The following is a 25,790-nucleotide window of genomic DNA, read 5'->3' as shown; positions in this document are numbered from 1 at the left end:
AATACGTCCAGATTTATTTTATGTGAGAGAAAAATAAACTTTGTCTTGTTTAATCCACTATTGTTTTGGAGGTTTCTATTACATGTAATTGATTTGAAAACAGTTATATTTGAAAAAGGATTTATTCTACAATGAACACTATTTCTTACCTCTATATTCTCATTCCTATTTTGTTTAAATATTTGTATGCATAAATACTTTAAGCTTGTAGGATAGATTGCAGCTTTTAAATGCAGCCAAAATTTCTAGTTAATATTAACTCAGAAAATTGGCAGGAGCTGATATAACTCGGGAATTCTTTTTTATTAACTGTAACAACATGTAAAAACAAAACAAAACAAAGGCAAAGAAACAACAATCAAATTTCAATTAGTTTTGGCTAGTGGCAATAAGATTATTTGAAAAGAAAGGCATAAAAGCTTGAAGGTAGATCCAATAACACAAGTAAAAAGAATACACAAGCTGAATGCTTGAAATGCATTTAAAAAACTGTTTTCTACTTGAGTTTTGCAAAATGCCAGGTTAGCTCCTGATTTTATTGCAAAATTACAAAATAGCCTTAAAAAATTACATTCAAAATTAATTATATCAAAACCCTCAAAAACAACAACAAGAAGAATAGCTAATATTGAATACTTACTACAAGCCTGAGTTCCCCAAAGCAAAGGTTGTGTTCTTAAATCACTGCAATATACTGACCCGTATGATGCTGTTTATGTCATATGGCAAGAAAGAGAGACGAGGTTTTTAAAAAAAAAAATCAAATAATGATAAAATGGTACAACTCTTTAAAAATGTACAATCACTCTTTTATCCTATGCTAAGAGTTTCACATAGGAAAAGTGTTCTAGAATTTGAATTGTTTTCCTAACACTAAACTACTCTGTCACTAACCTGTCTATGTCTCAGTGTTGTCATCCGTAATAGGGGCATATGATGATGGGAAAACAAAAACACTCAGCTGAATTAATACAGGTAAAGTGCTTAGAGCAGTGCCTGACACATAGTTAGCTTCTATTTGAAACTAGTAAATTAGTAAACTCAACTCCACTTCTGCTCCTTCAAGTATAAAACGAGCATCGGGTCATGCCTGCATTCACATTCCTCATGTGTTAACAGGTATAGTAGAATGGAAATTCTTTGAAGACAGAGACTTTGTCAATTTGTTCCCTGGTGTACTCTCACACATAGAACAGTGCTTAGCTCACAGGAAGAGCTCATTAAATAACTGTGAAATGAATGAAACTATTTCTATTCTTACTATGAAAGAGTACTCTATAGGAGCCTAGGGTATAACCATTGGTTTATCAATTTCTTCTTGCAATAGGTTTATATTCTTATCTAAAAATCAAATTTAAAGTTTTGAATAGAAGATATCACTTCTAAATTTAGTATCATTTTTATCTATTTCTTTTTCGCCATGCAATGTCTGTTTCCTTTTCATATATGTTAAATAAAGTATTATATTTCTTTTTTATTGTGGTAAACATAAAAATTACCATTTTAACCATTTCTAAGTATATAGTTTAGTGGCATTAGTACATTCACGCTGCTGTGCAACAGTGGTTACTGTGCAACCACTATCCATATCCAGAATATATAGTCGTCTCTAGGTATCCATGGGGGATTGGTTCCAAGACTCAAGTCCCTGATATAAAATAGGACAGTATTTTCATATTACCTACACACATCCTCCTGTATACTCCAAATCATCTCTAGATTACTTATAATACCTAATACAATGTAAATGCTATATAAATAGTTGTTACACTGTTTTTTAATGTTTGCATTATTTTTTATTTTTGTACTATCATTTTTTATTAGTTTTTTTCAAATATTTTCAATCTGCAGTTGGTTGAACACATAAATATGAAGGGCCCATTGTACCTTCTTTTTAAAAATATGGCTTCTATGAAATAGTCTTTATTAGAAATAAAGGCAAATCAGGAAGTGGATAACTGGGTTAATAATAACCATTTATGCATTTTGACAATCACTTTTATGCTAAAGATTCTGTCAAAGTGGTCTTGCTAATTGCTAAGCAAGAAAATTAAAGATATTTAGATAGATCTCTCTGATTTCATGAGATTGGGGCCATATGCTTTGATATGCATGTATTAGGTATGAGTTGACTATTTGATTGTATTTTATTATACATCTACGTATTTATAAATCTTTTAAATTTGAATTCTTTCATAACCAGTCTCAGCGGAGCCTCCCACTTCCACAGATCCAATAAAGGCAACATTGTTCTAGATCACAGTTTGGGGAATTTCAAGATCTACTTAGGAAGGGGCAGTGTATTTTTCAGTTCATATCTAAATTGGGACCAGCAATAAAGAAAAACCAAATCGTATTACTTTCCATTTCTGCCTTATTGATACAATAAGAAAAACACTGACAGATATAACTTGAATGCATGCTTTGGAAAATATCCTTCCACAGCACAGGACCTTCAATAAGTTTTTTAATTCAAAGCGTTTATCTACTAGTTTTCAAATACGCATTTCAAATGCCCTGAGCAAATTTAGGCAAACATCTTGACCAGGTAAAAAGAACCAAATGTTATGATATAACATGTTTTTCTATGAAGAGACACTTTTAACACCTTCCAAAAAGGGAACTTCCCACCATTTTATTAGATTTTGTGTTTATGAAATATTCACATAAGGAACACATGCAATACTAAAAGAGAAACTTTAATTCTCTCTAAAGCAGGCCACTGCTACCATTTTATTAAATTTCACCTTTATTTATCAATCACACTTATGTTTTTTTCCTGTTATTGTTTTAGGAGCTCTGCTAGATACAACTAAGTGATAAGTCCTAGATCAAAAGGACAAGGCTACTTGTTTTTGTTTTTTAAAATGAAATCATGATGAATTTGTCTCAAGAATTTTTGAACAGAACTTAAATTTTAACATATCAAGCAATTTAATTATAAGGGAGAATGTTCCTAAGAAAAGTATCCATCCAAAGTTGAGCAAACTGCATGGAACTATTTAGTACCCAAGGCAACAGAATGGAAACCCTAACATTCCCCGGCACTGGGGTTCCCTATCAGGAACAGTTATTCAGCGAGTGAATTAACATTCTGTTTCAATGTTTAACCATGTGCTTGAGGCATTTGATTTATTTTCATACTAGCATGAAAACTGCTTAATGTGAATATTTGAGAGCTAGGGGTAGGATGAGGAGAGAAAGGTAATAATTGTGCCCAAAATACTCAGTTTATAGTCAAGTATAAAGATTACAGTGCAAACCTATTGATTAGAGCCCTCTGGTTCCCATGAAAGAAAGCAATAACATAATGGTGGTATGAAACAAATTTCTAATTTATTTAGTGAGCCTTCTCCTGAAAGTTATTGTTTATAGAGAGTGTTCTATAGGAAATAAGTGAATTCTTTCCTTTTAATTCTATTCCGCTAGGAGATTCCTTTTCAAGTTCTCACTGTTTCCTATGGCTCCACTTTCTTAGATCTCATTAGAGCCAATATTGATTTTTTTTTCTCTCCTTTTTGCAGTTCTCTGGTCTTCAACCCCTAAAGAAAACTAGCATCTTTCTTTCCTAAGATGTAACCACCATTGCATGGAGGGAAGTTCAAAACTAGTCTGGCCATGTTGATGCTTAGGACACACAGAGTTCACAATGGATCTAAATATTCCATTGTTTGGAGTAAACGGATTCCAGGGATCTCGATAAAGAATAGATTAAGCCAGGAAGATCTGGCACAGTCACCACAGAAAGTCAGCCACGTGCATCTTGCAGAAGCCATGCAGTTTCAGGGCCATTCTAAGAACACAGCTATATTGTAGCCAGTCCAAATGGTCAAGATGTTAAGAAATCTCAACTTGTGAACAATCACGTGTCAATAAAAAGGAAGAGAACATTTGTCCTGTCAAATGCATGTTTGCTTCACAAGTGTATCTGTCATAGTTTTTATTTAAATAAAAGACATCCTGGCTACATTAAAGCATGATTCATTTGAATTTAAATTTAAATGAATTTAAATTCATTCATGATTCATATAAATTCATTTTGCAGATATACAACTTTTAAAGAACAACTGCATGACTGAAGCAAATTAAACTCGGATTGTTAAAATGCTTCTCCTTTGAAAAAGTCCCTGGACAAAAATAAACACCCAGCCCACAAAAATTATTCATCTTTCCATTTTAAAGAAGAAATTCAACCATAGTATAAATGAATCACAGATCTACCATGAAGAATATAAGAAAACAGTGGAAAGCAGTCTGTGTTTTAGACCCCTGTTGACTCAGTTCATCAATATACATGCGGCAAGAAACTGTGGACCAAGGACTGGTTGTCCTGTGATAGCAAATCCAATTCAAAATTGTATTGGCTAAAGTAGTTTGAAGTTTCAGGAAGGAAGTAGAAATTAAGGTGCTATTCTATGCTTGGGAAAATGAGCATAGAATTTGAATAGAGAGAGAGAGGGATGCAGTAATTCAAACCAAAGAAAAATAAAATTAATATATTGTGTGAAGGAGAGAATGGCAGGGTAAAGGGTGGGCCAAGGAGATTATCTGACTTAAGCACATCATGTTGGAAAGTAGACATCAAAAAAATGGGAGAAAGCATGTTGGCGAACAGCCTTTCTACAAAGGTCCTTCCCAAGGATCTATCTTAAAAAAGGTTAACCTAGGGTTAGGTGCCCTGAGGCATAATCTAGTTCTGCATTTTAAGCTTTAAGGGATACTATCATTTATAGTTAAAACAATTACTAAGTTAGATAATAAGGTCCCAATGCTGAAGGGTTTTTTTGTTTTTATCGAAATATAATTGATTGTACATATCTGTGGGGTACAACATTGAATATCTATACCTGTGTGCAATATGCGATGCTCAAATCAGGATATTTAGTATATCCAACATTACACAATGTAATCATTTTTTCTGGCCCTTTACCAATTTCTCACTAACCCCCTTCCTCTCACCCATTCCCACCTCTAATGGCCTCAATTCTGTTCTCTCCTTTTGAAAGTTCAAAGAATTATTATGCTGTTATATCTTTATTTATTTATTTATTTGTTTGTTTGTTTGTTTCTTTGTTTCTTTGTTTTTGGGGGAGTTTTTTTTAATCTCCTGCTTACGAGTGAGGACATGTGGTATTTCTCTTTCTGTGCCTGTTTTACTTCACTCAACATAATTTTCTCTAAGTTCATCCATGTTGCTGCAAATGGCAGAACCAATGCCAAATTTTTAAATGAATAGTTGTCACTCTGAAAATTCATTTTCACCTGGAGATTGTGAATGCGACCTTATTTGAAAATAGGGTCTTTGCAGATGTAATAGAGTTAAGATGAAGTCATACTGAACTATTGACTCCAATATGATTGGTGTCCTTATAAGAAGAAGGATATTTGGACACAGAGACACAGACAGACAGGGATGTCATGTGACGATGGTGGCAGAGGTTGGAGAGATGCAACTTCAAGCCAAGGAACACCAAGGACTGCCAGCAGCCAGCAGATGCTAGGGAGAGAGGGGCACAGAGCCTTCAGAGGAAGTATAGCCCTGTCGGTGCCATGGTTTCAGACTTGTAGCCTCCAGAACAGTGAGAGAATACATTTCTCTTATTTTAAGCCACCTTGCTTGTGACACTTTGTTAAACAGCCCTAGGAAATTAATGCAGGGAGGGTAGCATTTTAAAATGACGATTTACAGAAATTACTTGGGCAGTGATGTATATAGTATGAACTGAAGGGAGGAGAGGCTGGAACCAAAAAGACCAGTGAGGACGATGCTACTATAGTAATTTTGGTCTTGGAAAAAAAAGTAGAATGTAGACCAGGCTAGTGACAGTGGAATGGAGAAGCCATATGCATCTAGACATGTTGAAGAGGAAAAACTGATGGGACATGGTGAAGGAAAGCCAGGCACAAGATGACTCTGAAGTTGAATGAGGAAGAAAGGTGGAGCCCAGCAGAAATAGAGAGCATCAGGAGAAACGAGTGAGTCTGCTGGGAAAGGGAAAAAGGGAAAAAATGGCTACTTTGGTTTCATGGTTGTCCTGCAGGAAGCCAAAAGTGGGAACTGAATATTTAGGTGTTAAGCACCTAGATAAAGAAATCTGGAAATCATAAGCCAAAAAGTTAACAGCTGAGGCTCTGAGTGGACTAACTTTTCAAATTGGTTAAAAGCAGCAGGAGCACTCAGGGCTGAGCGCTGAAGCATTTGGGGGACACCTACAAAGATAAGCAAGAAGAGAGTGAAGCCGGCCACATCCTTCTTTTGCTCTCTTGGGGAACAATTTTGATATCCTATTAAAATTGAACGCTAATTAACCTGATTACCTCTTATCAGCACTGGTCTTATTCAGACGTCTTAAGTGTCATGAATTTTTGTCTTTTATTTCTAAGGTTAATGAAAAATTACTAAATATATCCACACAGGAAAGACTAATCACACTTAATTTATATTCAATTAATATAAATTAAGCACAATTTATAACTTTGAATAAATAACTCATTTTTTTATTTTTGTATTTTAGAATTGGAAAAGTAGCCAAGCATATAGACCAATGGGGTATATCTTTCATTCTACTTGAAAAGCTCTTAACAACTATGAAAGAAGTCTTAAAAACACCACTGCAAGAGGCTGTGGAATAAATTTAACTGAAACAACAGAGCAGCCGTGCATATAAAATCCACACTGTAGCAACGTCTCACACTTTACACCAGGATAAATTCAAATGGATCAAAGATGTAAAGGTAAGAAGAGAAACTATTGGTGAACTAGAAGAAAACATTCTTCTGTAGGTTAAAATCTCTTCCAAGATATTTACCAGGTAGATGCAGGGAACTGTTAAAGTCCTAAATCAGCTTCAATGCCAGAAGTTCAGTGAACCACTTGGGCAGGCAGAAGAGGGAATACACAAGAGTTAATGACTAGCTGAGCTCCACTAGATGAGCCAAACATTCATCTTAATATCAATAAACTCTTATTTTTTTGCTTCAAAAATACAATGCAAAAAAAATTTACTTTTTATATGCTTTGTAGTAGTTTCCTAGGGCTGCTATACAAAGTATCAAAAACTGGGTGGCTTTTTAAAACAACTGATAAGTATTATCTCACAGTTCTGTAGGCTAGAAATCCAAAATCAAGGTATTTTCAGGGCTGCGCTCTCTCTGAAGGTTCTGGGGAGAGTCCATTGCCTCTTGCAGCTTCGGATGTCTGTCGGCAAACCTTGGTGTTCCTTGGGTTGCAGATGCACCACCCTAGTCATGCGACTGTCCTCTCCCTCTATCTCTTCCCTGTACTCAAAAGCCCAGGGCTAGACATCTTTCCAAATATTCATTAAATATATACAACTAGAGCACAAACCTGAAGTAGGAAATTGCTTTTGGGGTATTTAAAATTAGGACGAATTTTGGAAAAGGCTTAATTTTTAATAAATCAAAGTGCCAGTTTGGTAACGCATCTCGAAATCCTGGAAAAAAATCAGAAGTACTGCATTAACACCGAACCTAAGAATCAGCCACTCAATGATGCAATTGAGGGTGACTGAGAAATTAAAAATACAACTTTTGCAGACTTTTATTCTTGTTGACCTTCGGCTAAATGATTTTACATTTATCGACTAGTTTCACCATGTGTGAGATAACAGTAAATTCAGATTTAATAATCTAACCCTTTTAAAACTAAGTTGCCACCCATGGATAGACGATACAACGCCTATTAAAGATTAACAGATTTAGAGCAAAGAGAAAAGCCTTCTCTATAGCGAGGTATCAAAAAGCAGATATAGAGCACGTTTTACAAAAAAGCATCTCTTGTCAGAGCTGGGTAGGCAGTGTTTAGCATTCTTTTAGCTGCTGTTGTTTTTAAATTGCAAAAAGGAAAAAAGTAATTTCTTGGTGTCGTCTTTAGCCAGGGCTAACATAAGTATGTTATAGACTGAACTTGACTATCATACTTGTACGATGTACTTTATCGTGATGCTCTTCACGTCTTAATTCTGAGTAAAAAGATACATTAAGTCAAAAAATGTGACCCAGATGTTAAGGGAAACGAAAATTCCACTTATAATCAACACATCTGAAAATTCTGGCAACATTCTTAGTACAAAACTACTTCTAGAACTACTAAAATAGCCCAAAGTATTGATTATTAGTATAAAATTCATCATTCAAAGTGAAGTGAATTCACAATTTCTGTTATATTGTTAGCCATTCTGAGGATTATCTAAATGTTGTATGCAGGTTTTTGCATCATATAGCTAATTCTAGGTACTTCTAGAACTGGTTTCCTTGCTATTCTTCATAATAATGATGTTTTCTATTCCCTCTCTTTAAAATTACTATTATTATTATTCTCAAACTATTTCCATGTAAATGTAACATTGTCAATATCAGATTTCCAGTGTGGGCTCTTTTTTTAAATGACAGATGGTATTTGGACATATAAAAGATATAAAAGCCTTACTAAATGTGGCTTTGTCAATTTTTTTGAAAAGCTGGACCCCCATCTTCAGAGTTTTTCCAGAAGGCTTTTTTTTTCTTTCATTTTTCATCTTTTTCAAATCAATGAACTACTTTTATTCTGTTTGGTCAGACAAGTAGGCTTTTGATTTACAACAGCTGCAGTCCAATACACACACACACACACACACATACACACACACACACACACAATTTCATTTTGGCCTTTATAATTCTTTTTGTAAAAATGATCAAGTAACAAGATATAGCCTGACCCAAGGATTTTTGAGTCATTCAGGTCTTTGAAAGTAACATAACGATGTTAGAGAATGGTTTTGCTACACATGTCATTACCATAAATTTGCTTAGTTCTGGTTTTAACAATGAATGGAATGGCTAAGTACGGGCATAATATTTTCCTTCTCGATTACTGTCTCCATCTTATTCCTAATTTCAGAAGACTATTGCTGTGAATTCTTTATACACTAGTAATGTATTTGAACTTAATTCCAGTTGTTTCAAATATTCTTCAAATTTTTATAATTATGTAAATGTCATGATAGTAATCTACTGATACATATGAAAAATACATACTTGAGTTTAGCAGTGCTCTGGAACTAATATTGCCAAGATTTCATGAGGGAAGATATATGCTTGCAAGACAATAAAATTTAATAGCAATCAAGAATTGGCTCTCGTGAATATGACCATTAGATTTTTGTTTGTTTTTCTTCTCCCAAAGCATAAAAACAAGGCAACAACAGATAAAAAGATTATAAGTAAAAACCTATAGCCATATTACATTTAGATTCCAATATTAATTTATAACGTATCTATTTCACATAAGAATGCTAAAATATGTCGTTGCTCCATAAAATTAATTCCAAAGATGGCTGAGAGTTTTTGTTTGTCAGTTGTACTGACCCCAAAACCCCAATTTTGCCTTTTAATCCCCATGCTTCCATGTAAGCCAGTCTCCACCACCCAAATCACCTAAACAGATGCCCTCTAACAAGTGTGGAACACAGGACTGCTGCCTCCTTATTCAAAGGACCACATGTTTACATGTTGATACATGCAAACACATGTAAGATACTCTAAGGTCAGACATATGTTCACTTAACCTATAACATTTCAGTGACCTTTGAAATGCAAAGCACAAAACTCTACATTTTGAGTTTTATAAAAACATGCCACACTTCATAGGTAATAATTAATTTCATCTATTACAAGAAACCAAACCAAAAAAATCTCTATCTAAATCCGTCATTCATTTGATCTACAAGCCCAGAAAAAAGATTTAACTTCCTCTTGCCTTGATTCATCTACGTTAGCTCCTGAATGGATATGTTGGGGCATGGAGGAGGTCATTTTCTAGTCTTGTTTCCATAATAACTAGAGTTCTTCTCCCTGAACGACAAGAGCAAAGTCAAGTTTTACAGAAACATCAGTTCTGAGAGAATCAACCGAAGGACCAAAGTGTCACTTCAGCCATTGTTACTTTCTACAAGCTTCTCTCAGGGATGAGACCCTAATTATTTTACCTATTATATTTCCTTTTCTCCTAAGTTACTATGGATAAACCAGGTCAGATAAATAACTGGCATTCAGTAAATAAACCTATTATCTCTTTAGTCCATAATCTCAAAAGAAGGGATTTTTAAGGTAAATTGTTTACTAATAATTGAGGTGTTTTGAAAAAGAAGTCCTCAATATTAAAAACTTTTGTAAATCATTTAGTGCTAAACGTTGCTGACACTCTGAACATATAATATGAAGTACATTTATCATGTAGTATCCACCCCAAATCTTTTTGGTGAATTAGGTAGGTTAAAAGTAAATAAACTATGTCACGTTAAGAATTTTAGTCTTCTATATTTTTATTTTAAAATATTATTTCCTAATCTCCAGGAGAATTACAGTGTATTTATACCAAACATTAACAAATTCTGATGTAACCTCGAAACCCATGAGATAACAAGCTATTGTGTCTTTTTCTCCCACTATTTCTTCCATGACATCGCAACCAGTTATTGAAAAGTTATTGACTCCGAAAATAAAAGTTGAGCTTAGCATTCTTACCTGGCACCCTCTTTGCCCAGTTGATCATGTGAACCAACTCCCTGTCTGCCAGGTTGGTCAGTAAACCCATCATTGAAGCCTCACTGAAGGGTCTGGTAGGATCGTACTCAGAATACAGTACGGGGGGCTCAGCGTCCAGCAAGGCACTGACCATCTGATCGGCTGTCAGCGATAAGGCTGGGCTGTTCTTCTTAGTGTGCTTAATCGAGAGAGGGTTTGGCCAAAAATTGGAAGCTCTCATGTCCCCAGAGGGCCCCATGTCATTTCTGCCTTCCCCATCATCTCTCTGGCGCTTGTGTTTCAACATTCTCCCTCCTCTTCGGTCTTTCCGTATCCCTGAAAACACAGAGGAAAAAGGCAATTAATTTATTTATTTTTTCATATGTAAACTTTCATATAAAAAACTGTCTTCAAAGTTCATAGACTTTAATTTTATTTTAAAAAATACTTTGGGGCACAGGTGAGCTGGTAAGTGATTAACAACTGGCTTTCCAAGAGAAAAAGAAAAAGGCTTTGATTTGTAGCACTTGCCAACTTCCATGGTGTAAATACTGCCAACATAAAAAATTTCAAGACAACTGTCTGACATCAAGTGACTTACAAACCTCCTGAAAATTTAACAGTAGGCTTTTGTGAGCCAGTACAAGCTAGCTGTGATACATTAGGAGTTTGTGTGTGTGTGTATGTGTGTGTGTAACATGGCATAAAAAGAACAGAATTATAATAATTAGGTGTTCTTGAAATATGTTTTAGCATCAGAGGTTGCTTCTGCTATGAATATTCTTTTAAAGTAAATTAAAAGGCCATTTTAAAAAGCTTTTAGTAAACATTCTTAGTCACCCAAGTAGTCCTCTTAATGGATGACACTAAAGAAGAATGACCTACCCAAAATGTATGTCACAGCCTCTGGACCCCAGAGGTGCTTGGTAAGTCTGTCACTGCTACTAAGCTGCACCTCATCACCTCAGGAGTTGACCTAGTTCCACAAAGTAGTTTACTTCCCCAAAGGTTTACCCAGCTGTGGTTTTCACTGACTAAATTATGAGGTGGGGTGGAGAGGGGGGAATCCAATGTTTTTGCTGAGATTCTTTGAGGTTTCAGCTCAGCATCTTAGCCTGAAAAAGGCCATGTTGGGTGCTAAAATGTGTCAACAAAAACAAATATTTTGAAAAGACAAGAATTAACACAAGCTTCCATATTTTTGAAAAAGTTAATCTCTCCAAAATCTGTTGGACAGCAGCAGTTCTTAGATTTATATGAAGGAAATAATTATTTTGGTAAAAAGCAAAGACAACTATTTTTAATATTAAAGACATGAGAAGTAAACATTCTTTATAACATATCACCACTTCTATCACTTCATAAAAACATGAGTAACTAGTGTGAGAACTTTTTCCCCCTTTGTTCTAATTTGTCAAGGGTCTCGGAAAAAATGTGTGGCTGTGAATTTTATACATGTATGTAACTTTTATTCTTGTAGGTCTAGATTAGATATATTAAATGACACTAAAGAATAGAAGAGCCATTGACCATTCCTATTTGCTCAGTATTAAAGTGAGCATTTCTCTTCAAATCAAAACCACATTGAGATATCATCTCACCTCAGTCAGACTGGCTAGTATCAAAAAGACTGCGAATAATAAATGCTGGCAAGGATGTGGAGAAAAGGGAACTGCTCTACATTGTTTGTGGGATTGTAAATTAGAACAGCCATTATGGAAAACAGTATGGAGGTTTCTCAAACAACTGCAGATAGAACTATCAAACAATCTAGCAATCTCACTACTGTATATGTACCCAAAGAAATGGAAATCATCACGCAGAAGGGAGACCTGCACTCCCATGTTCATCACAGCTCTATTTACAATAGCCAAGAGATAGAACCAACCTAAATGTCCATCAATGAATGACTGGATAAGGAAAATGTGGTATATATACACAATGGAATGCTACTTAGTTATAAAAAAGAATGAAATTCTGCCATTTGCAACAACATGGATGAGCTTGAAGAAAATCATGTTAAGTGAAATAAGCCAGGCACAGAAAGAGAAATACTGCATGTCCTCACTCATAAGTGAGAGCTAAGAAACAAAAAAAGAAAGAAAGACCATAATAAAACATTGAACTTTCAAAAGGTGAGAATAGACCTATAGTTACTAGAGGTGCAAAAGGGAGAGGGGGGGAGGGAGAGAGAGTAATTGGAAAAGAACCACACAAAAAGTAATTACAGTCTGTAATGATGAACATGCTAATAGTATTGATTTGATCATCACATACTGTACACAAATACTGATAGTCAACTCTGTACCCCATAAATATGTATAAGTAAAAATAATAAGTATCTTAAAAATTAAATTAAATTAAATAAAACACAAGCATGTCTCACAACTCTTGGAATAATTAATAATAATAATAGTAAAAATTATTATTATTATCATGAATATGCATCGAGCCCTTGCCACGTGTTTTAAGCACTTCGCATACACCTTACGCAGAAGCACGTTACAACTAATTTAGTCCTCACAATAATCTTGTAAGGATCTTGTCAATCCCAGGTCTGATATAAAGTTTGGTTTTGTTTTCAGTTAAACAGAGATTTTTAATTTTATCCGTTATGTAGGTACAAAGTTGACAAGTTTAGGGACAGCTGGAAGTAAAAGATGAGAACAGTGGTAATTGAGCAGCCGTTGTCCTTAGGCGGGCATTTTAACCATTTCATTGCCAGATGTGCTGAGATTATAATATCTGAATTAAGGGAGATGATACCCCCCACTCTACTGTCAGCTTATGACAACACCCCTGAACCATCACACTCGGTGCTGGTTGCTGTATACATAAGAAAAATAAATCTATTCAGATTAGAGTAACTAGAATGCTGAGGAGAACTGAAATCAGGGTGCCTGGAGAACAAGTGAGAAATGAAGAGGGGTTAGCCTAGAAAAGGAAGATTTAGAGGAAACATGAGCATCGCCCTTGGACGGGCTCTCCTGTATAAGACGCGTTCAACTTGTTCTTTACAGCAAGAAGCTAAAATAGAAGCCGTGTGTGGAAACTACAGGTAGTTAGTTACAGTTCAATACAGGAATGCAGTCTATAATAGTCAGAGCTGACTACAAAGATAGAAGCTGCCACCACAGGAAACTGGAGGCTTCCAAGAATAGGCCAGACGAAGACTTTACAGGCATGTCCCCAAAGGGATCCAATTACCCAGAAAGCATCTGCACTAGGTGACCTCAGTAGACCTTCCAATGCTGAGACTGTATGACTCTATGATCTTCCATTTGAAATGTAAAAACCTAGAAACAGTAGCCTTAGAATGAAAACCATGAAAAGAAGATGGACACAAAGAATTCCTTTAGGTTCACATTTCTCGGGAAATTCTGAGGTCAGAACTTTGAAAGGACAAGTCCCGATTGGTACTTACATACTCTGAGAAGAAACTGGAGTTAAAAAAAAAAAAATGTATTTCTCTTTGGTATTAGACAGTGTATTACTCCAATACAATTTTTCCCCTGCTCTACAACTTTAGAAAGAGTTTGGGAATGCGAAGAGACCTCACCAGAAAGCTACAGCAATGTTTTAAAATCTTTTCATATCCGATCTATGTGGAAAAATAAAAGCAAGTGACTTGTCTAAAGAAGGGTGAAATCAGGAGTTATCTGATTACAACTGCATACAAGCATTTTATCTTTTAAAAATAAAGCACTTTAAAAATAAAGTTTACGCTTCTACTATAAATGTAATTTATCTTCATTACAAGTACATAGAAGGTTAATGAAACAAATCATAGTATTACCACCCACTTTAAAAGGTCCCAGCAGTCACACTATAGACAAACGGATTTCCGGCAGAAGAATTTTAGCATCAATTCAAGCACTAGTGATGGCAGCTATAAAAGTATATTTTATCAAAGTATTTATTTGATACATTCAACATATATTCACAGAAGATAGAGTGGGAAACAAAGATCATGTTTTCAGCTTGTAAAGACATTGATTAAAAGTTATTCAGTATTCGTTGGATGAACTAATGAATGAATGAACCACCAAAAGCACAATGGAAAGCAGAAAATGATTCGAGAAGGAGGAAATAAAGAAAGCTTTCTTAAGAGAGGAAGTTTCATTTGAGCCAAATCATGAAATTTTCCTTCCTAGAGGAATTTGCAAGTAGACTACTCAGGTGGTTTAGTTGCAGGACTACTTAAAGTAGAAGTTGAACCACCACATCCATTTGATTCACAATATATGATTCGGGTTGTTGAACACAAGAAAAAATGGCCACAGGTTTGGGATGTGGAACAATAAAATATAACTGAGAGATGAGGAGAGAGTTGACCATTCATAAAATCATCAAGCAATCAAATAGGGAACAGTAGATTCAGTTAGCAGTAATAAATATTTTCTACAATTTACCCCAAATGTACTATATTTTTCAAGTGCCAAAGTCCCTACAAAATATACAAATGAAACGAGAATATAAAATTATACATAGTACATGGCCAACTGCATGTGATAGGATTCCAGGGCATGGTTCAATGAGGAAGGAATTCTTTTCTACTTGGAAGTAGCAGTGATACACATTACTGATGAAAATACTGTACAAATATTTCATAGTAGCTTTTAAAAATCTGACTAGAATTGAGTAGAAGAAGGTGAAAAATGACCCATTTTCTATTTTTATTTTACCCTAGGTTAAGTGAGAACTGATACCAGAACCAGTGGTTATAGGCTGCATCACTAGGAAACATACAGCTCGTCTTAATTACACAGAGCGAGGGGACATAGCACGGATCATTGCAATACAAAGATAAAATTAAACACTCGTCCTCTTCTCCCTACAGAGAAATGTCCCAAGACATTTTCCAGAGTTAGGGGGAGAGCAGTAACATAAAGCAGTAACATATTTTACTGAAGTTCACCTTCCTTTGTCTAACTTTTAACTACCAGAGAAAAAGACCAAACTATGAGTTCATAAAGCAGAGGGGTGGGCTAACAATTAGTTTAGACCATGCAAATATTTAAACAGGCACCCTCTTCATAGTCGAGAAGTTATTTGTAACAAATAGAATTTGGGTTTGTAATGCCACACAAACTAGATGAACATGCCATTTTTGAGGATGGTTGAGCAATAGACTAAACAGCACAGTACAGGTGTCGTGCACTGGTGTGCCAGTGTACATGCTTGATTAGCTTTCAAGTTGTGTCACTGATGGAACAATACTTATATCAAAGCAAATGTCTTTATACTCCCTCTTTAAAATGTTAGGTTTAACAATGATTCGAGGATTTTCCTAACCGGTCTCCGGGTTTTATATAAGAGATTGCGAAACCAAAGTCTTTTTCATCCAGCAAGCCCACCATAAATGTGAAATGCCACCAGTTTGAACTTCCTCTTCTTGGCTTAATGCAACGCTCATGTCCTCATCACATTGTTGTAAGGACTTAGAGCGGCCGAGTATAGAACCTCCACTTCGTAGCACTCAATGTGGATTTTAGTGATTCTAATCCACCCTAGGAGGTGTTAGAACATATTAAGCAATAAGTACAGGCAACTGGAATGAGAACAGAAAGGAGTGAGATGGTGCACAGGGCACTCTCTAGGAAAGGTGAGCCCTAAGGAATCTCTTCAAGGCTGCTGGGGGTTTGGGAGGAAAGCTGAAAGGTGGTCCACGGGCTGAGTCCTGGAAAGGAAGAAGTGGCTGAAGACATAGCAACTGCTTAAACAATTATGTCCTGGTCCTAAAATAAAAAGATCTGTCCTGATGAGTCAATTACAAAGACTACTTCTAATTACTTTAGAGTTTCTTTAATCATTCCTTTTTTCATTCTTTAGATTCTTTGGATTGACAATTGTATGTCAGGAAAAGTATTCATTAATGACAAAATTCATTGAATTATATCCTTCTAATGCATTCTATTTTTTAAATTTTTTTATTGAAATGATCTTTTTTCTTCTTAATACCCTATGCTTCTGGAAAAAAATAGTATAATATCAGCAAAGTTATTTTTCCAGTTTCCTACGACTACTTTAATGCGTAATTAAATATTCCAAACATTTGCATAATCACCTTTCTTTTGTTTCTCAGTAATTCCACGTACTCATGAGCTATTAAAAAGCCAGACAAAGAAATACACTAAAAGCTTTTCAGTTGAACGCGTTGAAGAAAACAGAAGTACTGAGTAGCTAAGAATTAAATAAAGATAAAAACTAATAAAATTTCTTCCAGGGAGACTCCCCTGCATCAATTGTAATGCCATCTCTTCAAACACTCAAATGCATCCCATAAGGTAAGTAAGTATTGTTATTGCGCCCCATTTAATAGAGAAAGAAGGTTGGATCAACTATCATGCCCAAGGTCATACCAAGGGCAGCATATCAAGGGATTTGAACTGAGGTCCATATGATTCCAAAGCCTGTCTTCCACAATATTATTGATTGCAAAGGCTCTATAAGAGCATTATCTTATGCTATATTAAGAAATCATGTAATTATAGAATATTATCATTAATACTGTCACAGCCTCTATGTACATCAGGTTGTGGAACTACATATTATTTAAAGCCACTTAACGTTCTTTCCTTCCCTCCTTTCACATCCAGAAAATCATCACAACCTCCGGAGCATTTCCTCACCTGTCTCCGCCTTCACCCCCCTTTCTATGCTCACTGCCACCATCCTTGTTCATACCCTTAACCCCTTCTTGCCTAGATCATTGAAGCAGCTCCGAATTTGTCACCTTGCCTACCTTGGTCTCCCCTCCAATCCAATTAACTGGTGATTGGCTAATCTCCATTGTGCATCCATTTTATTCAGTTATTGTCCATCTAAATGCCTCCTGACTGCCTTAGCCTTCAGCACGAGGGGTTTAACTAAGATCTGTAGACACTTGACAGTTCTCTAGGGATATCAGAGGTGGTGCTCTTGGGGTTTCTGGTCAGCCATCTCCCCGGAATGATCTAAAGCAGCTATGGTCATACTAAGGGCCTTCAAATAGTTCATGGAAAGATTCATATTATTGTTTAATTCCATTTTTCCATGAACTTTTTGAAGTACCCTAGTATGTATGTGTATACATGTATGTATATGTGTGTGTGTGCGTGGGTGCGTGTGTGTGTGTGTGTGTGTGTGTGTGTGTGTGTGTGTGTGTGTGTGTGTGTGTCTTGCATTGGGATTAAGGGAAGAACTTATTTTAAATGAGATTTACAAGTTTTATCTTAAATTTAAAAAGCCACTGATATACTCAAAATCAAACTCTAAATTAAGATTCGTAAATTATCACAAATATCCCCAAAGTACTTTTCAATCCTATCTTCACAAATCCCTTCCACAAACCTTTATTTTTTGATGGAACAGGGTTTGGCCTGTGCCTCTTTTTTACAATACTTTCCAACACCACCACCTTGCTCTCTTTCCACCCTCTTCTTGTGTTGGCCTTGAAAACCCAGTAAGGTCCCATTCCATCTATACTCGATCTTCCACCCCAGCCCAGTCTAGTGGTTCCACCTCCTCCATTCTCATAGCTTTCCTTTCCTGTGCCATTCACTGGGCCACTACTCGGTGCCACCTTCCATGTCTAGCTACACCTGGGCTCCTCCTACTTGCTGGGGCTGCAACTCCTCTCCAGGCAGGAGGCTGGAGCAACCACAGTGCTCACCTCACTTGCTTTCCCTCTCCCAAGAAACACTGTCTCACACTGTTTGATGTCCATGGTTTAAGAGCAGTTGTCTCATATATTTTATCCAGTTTTCAGTGGTTTGCTTGTTTTAGATTTCTGGTGGGAGGGTAAATCTAGGCCAGAAGTAGAAGTTCCCAGTAATTATTTTGGTCATTAGTTTTAACAAAATCCCTTTTCCTCATCTTTTGTCTATTAACAAACAGCCAATTTGAAAAATCCTCCATTTCTTCTTCGAGAATTTTATTAGCAGGGATCTTATCAGAATTTCCTTTTCCTCTCCCATAAAGTGTAATGAGCAAAGGAAATTTTGTACCCAATTCAGAAAAATTGGGGAGGGAGTAAGTAAAGTTGATTTTTAGTGAGTGAAGGATCCCCATTTCACCTCCCCATAACCTCACCCTTCTCTGAGTGGCAAATTCAGGGGCCTCGTTGTCTTCAACCTGCTCTCTCCATTCCCTGACACGGTGTTCATTGTATCCACGTGGCAATTCTGCCCTCCTCACCTGCTAACCGTGAGAACATGTCCATCTTCATTCATCTGATCATGCGTTCTGATCCAGATTACAATGGTTTGGAGAGAAGGCTGCTATCCAGCCCTTTACGGCTGAACTTGGGGAGGCAGCACAGTCCCAGCGACCCCAGATCTCTCCAGAGACACACAGCCCTTGGGATGCCCCTCAAGTTCCACCACACAAATGGAATGCTTCTATTACTCCACGGGCAGATTTGCCCTCTGTGTAGCAGCAGGTTCCCAAAGCAAGTTGGAAAAGGCATATCCCATTTTATATTACATAATGAAAAAAAGGCACAGATTGACATTTCTGAACTGTACTAGGATTTTAATAAATTCCAAAGTAAGAATCTTCCATTCTCCAGAAGTTCAGAATTGCTACAAAGCAGCTAACACTATAGAAACTTAGAAAAACTGAGAACCACTGGGAGATTTTATCATTTGGTCGCCTACTTCAAACTGATCTGGTATTTATAGGGTATTGTTCAAAATTCACTGAGATGTATAATTTCATTACCTAATTGGTGTAATGGGCAATTGTTAATTCTTGGTTTCCTGGTATCTCAATTGCCTTCCTACATTTGGCAAATGTCCTAGTGCATGAGCTGGTGGGTAATGTCAGGACTCGCCTTTCACTACAAAAGCCACAATGACAATTGCTGCTTTCCACAGCTCTAGACCCAAGGATGAGATAGGTGACCTGGGTGTCACCCACAGAAGCTTCCCCCTAAGACAAAGAACAACTCAGTCTGCTGCCCTGTAATGGGTGAGGTGCCAGGCTGTGGCTGTGACTGCTGCCAGGCCATCCCCAAAGCATCACACCAGCAGAGGTGCTGGCCACCATGCTTTGCTTGGTGTCCACCTGTTGTCCAAGCCTCGTATCTTTAGTCTTCACATAAAATCTGTTACCTAACTCAAATCTCTTCGATAAATTCTTCTTCTGCTTAAGTGAGGGCCAGTTGGTCTTGCTCACAGTCAATAATAATAGTAATAGCAGCTAACATTTATTGAACACTTGCTATATACCAGGTGCTCATCTGAACACTTCATTTAAAACACTTCATTAAATTTTCAAAATCTCAGCATAAGGTAGGGACTATTAGTATCCCTTTCTACAGCCAAGGAAACCGAAACATAGTGATGGGATTTGAACCCAGGCAGAGCCCACAATCTTAATTACCATGCCACGGCTGCCTCCGAAAACACTGACAGGTACAATATGTACAAACCTACATGCATTGTTAATCAGTATAAATAGTTTACACTCTGTGTTTCTGTTTTTACATCTGGGGCCTAGAATCCTTGGAGGGCAAACTATTTTTTAGGCCAGTGCCTCTATTGACCCATGATGATTCCTGAAATGATCATCGAAAACATTTCTTATTAGAAACTCCAAATTATACAAATCCATGTCTGAATTTTTTTTAAAAAAATGATTTTCCTGTTGGTGCTTTTGTTTATGAAAATTGTTTTTCTATTATTAATAGATCCTAGTGTTTGAATATCAGACACAGTAAGACAGACTATTTTTCCCCAAATGGAATAAATGGGCTAAAACTGACATTAATCCCCTGCCAAAATTAGTTCTCAAAGTCATCTTCATCACGATTTTTCTACGGTGCCACAACTGATTGAGAATGATTAAAAGAGCCCCTCAGGTTTGGAAGAATGTCACGTATCACTTATGCAAAATGTACACACACTCATAATCTGTGCACTTTGTAGTTTTAATTTTATTCACACGGCAAAAATTACTGAAAGTCAGACAGTGCTCTAGGGTAAAAAAATGAAGTCCCTACTCTCACAATATTCATATTTTTGTGAGGAAGATAGGTGATAAACAAATAAATATATAACGTCAGGTAATGATAACAGCCAGGAAGAAAAACGAAGTGGAAAGAAGATGGTGAGGATGTTTAGATCATGGAGTCCTTCTTTGAGGTGTAGAGACCAGAGCAAAGAAAGGAGAGCAGTCAGCCTTGCTCTAGGAAGAAGGAGCAGTACACAAATGCTGACAATGGGAAGGACATGTGCCTAAAGGGTGCTAGGGACAGCTGAAGATCAGGAGGATTATGAACCAGGAAGGAGTAAGGCAAAGGGAGCCAGTCCCACAGGGCTGTGCAGGCTCTGGGGAGGACTTTGCATTGTATTCTTAGGGTGATGAGAAGAAATTGCTTTTGAGCAGAGCAGTGACACAACAGGATTTATACTTTTGAAAAGATGACTCTGGCTCTTTGGGGGAGAACTTAAAGGCAAGAGTGAAAGCTGCAAAATAAGTTAAGAAGCCACTACAGTTGTCTTGGTAAAAGATAACAGGGGCTTACATTAGGGTGATATAGCAAGTAGATAAGTGAAATGAATGACAGCTATGTCAAGAGGGACAGGAAAGAAGAATTGGGAATACTATATGACAAAATACCTGTACTACATGCAAACTGAAATAACATCATTGAAGGAGTACTTAGATTAGTTAAAAATGCATACTTTAGGGAAACCACTCAAAAACATTTTAAAGAAGTATAATTGATACTCTAAGGAGGTAAAATGGAATTATATAAAACCAGAGGAGGCCAAAAAGGAAGGCTCCAGCAATAAATATGAAATAGTTATAAACATGGTTGACATTAATCCAAATATATCAATAATCACTTTAAATATAAATGGTCAAAATTTACCAATTAAAAGATAGAAATTGTCATGGTAGATTAAAAAACAAGACTGAACTGTATGTCATCTACAAGAAACTCACTTTAAATATAAAGACTCAGAAATGTTAAAAGAAAAGGGATGGAGAAATATATACCATGCTAATATTAATCAAAATAAAGTGAAGTAGCTATATTAATTTCAGGCAAAGCAGACTGCAGAAAAAGGAAAATTATCAGGGATAAAGAGTATGATTACATAATGGTAAAAGGGTTAATTCTCTAAAAAGATTTAACAGTAGCAAATGTGTGTGTTCCTAACAATAATGCATCAAAATATGAAGGTACTTCAAAAAGTTCACGAAAAAAATAGAATCAAAAGATAGCACAAATCTTTCCATGAACTTTTTGAAATACTTTCAAATACAAGGCAAAATGATTAGAACTTAAAAGGGACGTAAACAAACCCACAATTATAGTTAAAGATTCATCATTTCCCTGGCAATAATAGATAGTTCAAGCAGGCAGAAAATCAGTAAGAACAGAGTTGACCTGAACAACACTATTACTCAAATTGATCTAATTGATATTTAGAGAATATTCTATCAAACAACAGTTGAATACACATTTTTCTAAAGCTATAATGAAACATTCATCAGTACATATTCTGGGCCATAGAACACTCTTAACCAATTTAAAGGAATAGAAATCATACAAAGAATAGAAAATCATACAGAATGGAAATAAACCAGAAATCAATAACAGAAAGATAGTTGGAAAAGTCTCAAATATTTGAAGGTTAAACAACACACTTCTAAATAACATATGAGCCAAAAAAAGAAGTCTCAAGAGAAATTTTAAAATAATTTGAACTAAGAAAAAATGAAAATAAAACTATTAAAACTGCAGGATGCAGGAAAAGCAATGCTTAGAGGAAAATTTATAGCATTAAATGAATATATCAGATAAGAAGAAAAATATAATATTAATAACCTAAGCTTCCACCTTAGGAAACCAGAGAAAAAAGACTAGATAAGCCCAAAGCTAGCAGAAGAGAAAAAATAATAATTAGAACAGAAATCAATCAAAACAGGAACACAATCAAAAAAGTAAATGAAACAAAAAGTAGTTCTTTAAAAGTATCAATAAAAATAATAAACTTCTATCCTGGCTAATTTTTAAAAAGAAAGAAAAAACATAAATTACCAAAATCATAAATGAAAGAGGAGTCAGCACTACTGGTCTCATAGATATTAAAAGGATAATAAGGGAATACTATGAACAACTCTATGCCCACAAACTTGATAATTGAGATGAAATAGCAATCCCTTGAAAGAAACAAACTACCAAAACTCACACAAGGAGAAACAGATATCCTTTATCTATTAAATAAATTTAATCAATAATAACCTTCCAAGAAAAGAATCACTGGACCTAGGTGGTCTAAGAACTATTTCTAACAAGTATTTAAGAAAGATATCATGACAATGCTGTACAATCTCAGAAAACAGAAGCCGGGGCAATACTTCCTAACTCATTCTATGAGTCCAGCATTACCCTAATACCAAAATCATATGAAGACATTACAAGAAAGAAAAATCATAAACCAATATCTTTCATGACCATTGGCACAAAATCTCAACACAATGACAGCAAGTCAAACCTAAGAGTTTATAAAAGAAATTATATACCATGATCAAATAAGATTAATTCCAGGTATGTAAGACAAATTCAACATTTGAAAATAAATCAATGTAATGCACCTTATTAACAGAGAAAACAGGAAAAGTCATTTGATTGCAGCACTTGACACAGAAAAAGTATATGATAAAATTCAATAACTATTCTTGACAAAAACTCTCAGCAAAGTACGAGTAAAAAGGATCTTTCTCAATTTCATAAAAGACATGGAAAAACCTATAGCTAACAACATCCTTAATGGTAAAAAACTGGATATTTTTCCCCTAAAATCAGGATAAGGCAAAGATGTCTTTTCTCATTTCTCCTATTAAACATTACACTTTTAATCCTAGAAAGTGCAATAAAATAAGAAAAGGAAATAAAAGATATAGAGATTGGGAGGAAAGAAATAAAACTGTCTCTATTCACAGATGGCATGATTGTTTATGCAGAAAATTGCAATGAATCAACAAAAAAACTCCCCTGGAACTAATAAGTAATTATACCAAGATTAAAAGATAAGAGGCTAATATACAAAAACCAATTGCTTTCCTATATATCAACAATGAACAACTGAAATTTGAAATTTAAAAAATAACACCATTAATAATAGTATATGAAGTACTAAGATAAATTAACAACATATGGACAGGACTTATATGTGGAAATCTATAAAACACTGATAAAAATCAAAAAAGATCTTAAAAAATGAAGAAAGAGTTCCATTATCACAGATTGGAAGTTCATTTAATATGATGTTAATTATTCCCAACTTAATTTATAGATTCAGTGTAATCCAAATCAAAATTGCAACAACCTGTTTTGCAGATATCAACAAGCTAACCCTAAAGTTTTAACAGAAAGTCAGAAGACCTAGGATAGCCTTTAATACTGAAGAAGAACTGAAATATTGAAGAAATTGCAAAACTCGCACAACCTGATTTCAAGATTTACTGTAAAAGCTATAGTAATAAAGACAACATGGTACCAGTGAAATAATGGGCAGGTAGACCGGTAGAACAAATAGCAAATCCAGAAATATATCTGCACAAATATGAGAGGGATTCAAAAAGTTCATGGAAAGATTAATATTTTTTTTTAATTCTGTTTTTCCATGAACTTTTTGAAGTAACCTCATTTAGTCAACTGATCTTTGATAAGAGAACAAGAAAACAAATGAAGAAAAGGTCATCTTTTCAGCAAATGTTGCTGGAACAACTGGACATCAATGTGCAAAAAAAAAAAAAAAGAAACGAGAAAAGAAACCCATACACAAACATTATACCTTACACAAAGCTGAATCCTAAGTGGATAATTAATCTAAATACATAATGAAAAACTATAAAACTAGTTCTTGAAGAAGACAAGAAAAATTCTGCATTATATAATATTGAGTTTGGTAATAAGTTCTTATATACAAAGCCAATAGCACAATCCATGGAGGGAAAAACTAACAAGTTGGACTTCATTAAAATTAAAAACTTTTACTTTGAATAAATACTTTTAAGAGAATGAAAAGACAAGCCACATATGGGAGAAAATATTTGCAAAAAATCCCTGTCTGATGAAAGATTTATAACCAAAATATACAAAGAGTCCTTAGAACTGAAGAAAAATTTTTAAAAAAACAAATTTTAAAATGGGCAAAAGATCTGACAAAGACCTCATCAAAGGATATATACAGTTAGCAAAAAAGCATCTGAAAAGATTCTATCATTTGTCACTAGGGAACTACAAATTAAAACAATAAAATACCATTACATGCTTCTTAGAATGGCTAAAATCCAAAACACTGACAAAACCAAATGGTAACAAGGATTTGGAGCAGCAGGAACTTTCATTCTTTGCTGGTGGGAATGCAAAATGGTACAGCTACTTGGAAAGACAGGCTGGCAGTTTCTTAGCTAAACACAATCTTACCACATGACCGAGAAATTGTATTCCTAGCTATTTACCCAACTCATTTGAAAACATATGTTCACACAGAAACCTGCACAAAAATGTTTATAGCAACTGCATTCATAATTTCCATAACATGGAAGGAACAATGATGTCCTTTATAGGTGAGTGAATAAAACAATAGTCCGTATAATGGAATGTTATTCAGTGCTTAACAATAAATAAGCTATCAAGCCAGGAAATGATATGAATGAAAATGAAATGCATATTGCTAAGTGAAAGTAGCCAGCCTAAAAATGCTACACACTATTATTCCAATTATATGACATTCTAGACAAGACAAAACTAGAAAGATGTTAAACAGATCAGGAGTTAGTTCGAGAGAGAGGAATTGAAAAGGTGAAGCACATTAGGTTTTGTAGGGTCCAGAAACTGTCCTGTTACTGTAGTAGAAACTATTCTATTCTACGGTAACTATGTTACTGCAATGGTGAACATAATACATTAAATACTTGTCAAAACCTATAAAACTTTACAAGACAAAGAATAAATTTTAATGTATACAAATTTTAAAAATAACTTAGATGGTCTGGGGATTCCTGCATGGAATGTGGAATGTTACAAAAGAATCCAAATGTATGAGACCTCACTGAAGAGGGTGGGGAGACAAGGTGCTAACCTAAGTAACTTTGGGAATGAGTGAGCAGAGTCTGTAAGAATAAAGGCAAAAGAACTGCACATAGACACTATACACTAGTTGGTAAAGTTTTTCCTACGGGGGTACAGGTTAAAAATTTTGAAACTTCTATACGTGTATACTGGAACTAAATAATTAAGTAAATGAAAAGCAGAT

General features: G+C 35.3%; 1 protein-coding gene across 1 annotated transcript in view; it reads right to left on the bottom strand.

Annotated features, from left to right (window-relative positions):
- ESR1 (estrogen receptor 1) overlaps window positions 1-25,790 on the bottom strand; it is a 294,637-nt gene that overhangs the window by 141,943 nt on the left and 126,904 nt on the right. The window contains exon 6 of the mRNA XM_063098375.1: window positions 10,528-10,863. Coding sequence (XP_062954445.1) covers window positions 10,528-10,863 — 336 coding nt within the window. The remainder of the gene's footprint in view (window positions 1-10,527; window positions 10,864-25,790) is intronic.

The sequence above is a fragment of the Cynocephalus volans genome, chromosome 5 (assembly GCF_027409185.1).
Source record: "Cynocephalus volans isolate mCynVol1 chromosome 5, mCynVol1.pri, whole genome shotgun sequence".
NCBI classification, from domain to species: domain Eukaryota; kingdom Metazoa; phylum Chordata; class Mammalia; order Dermoptera; family Cynocephalidae; genus Cynocephalus; species Cynocephalus volans.
This window is presented reverse-complemented; position numbering and strand designations above follow the sequence as displayed.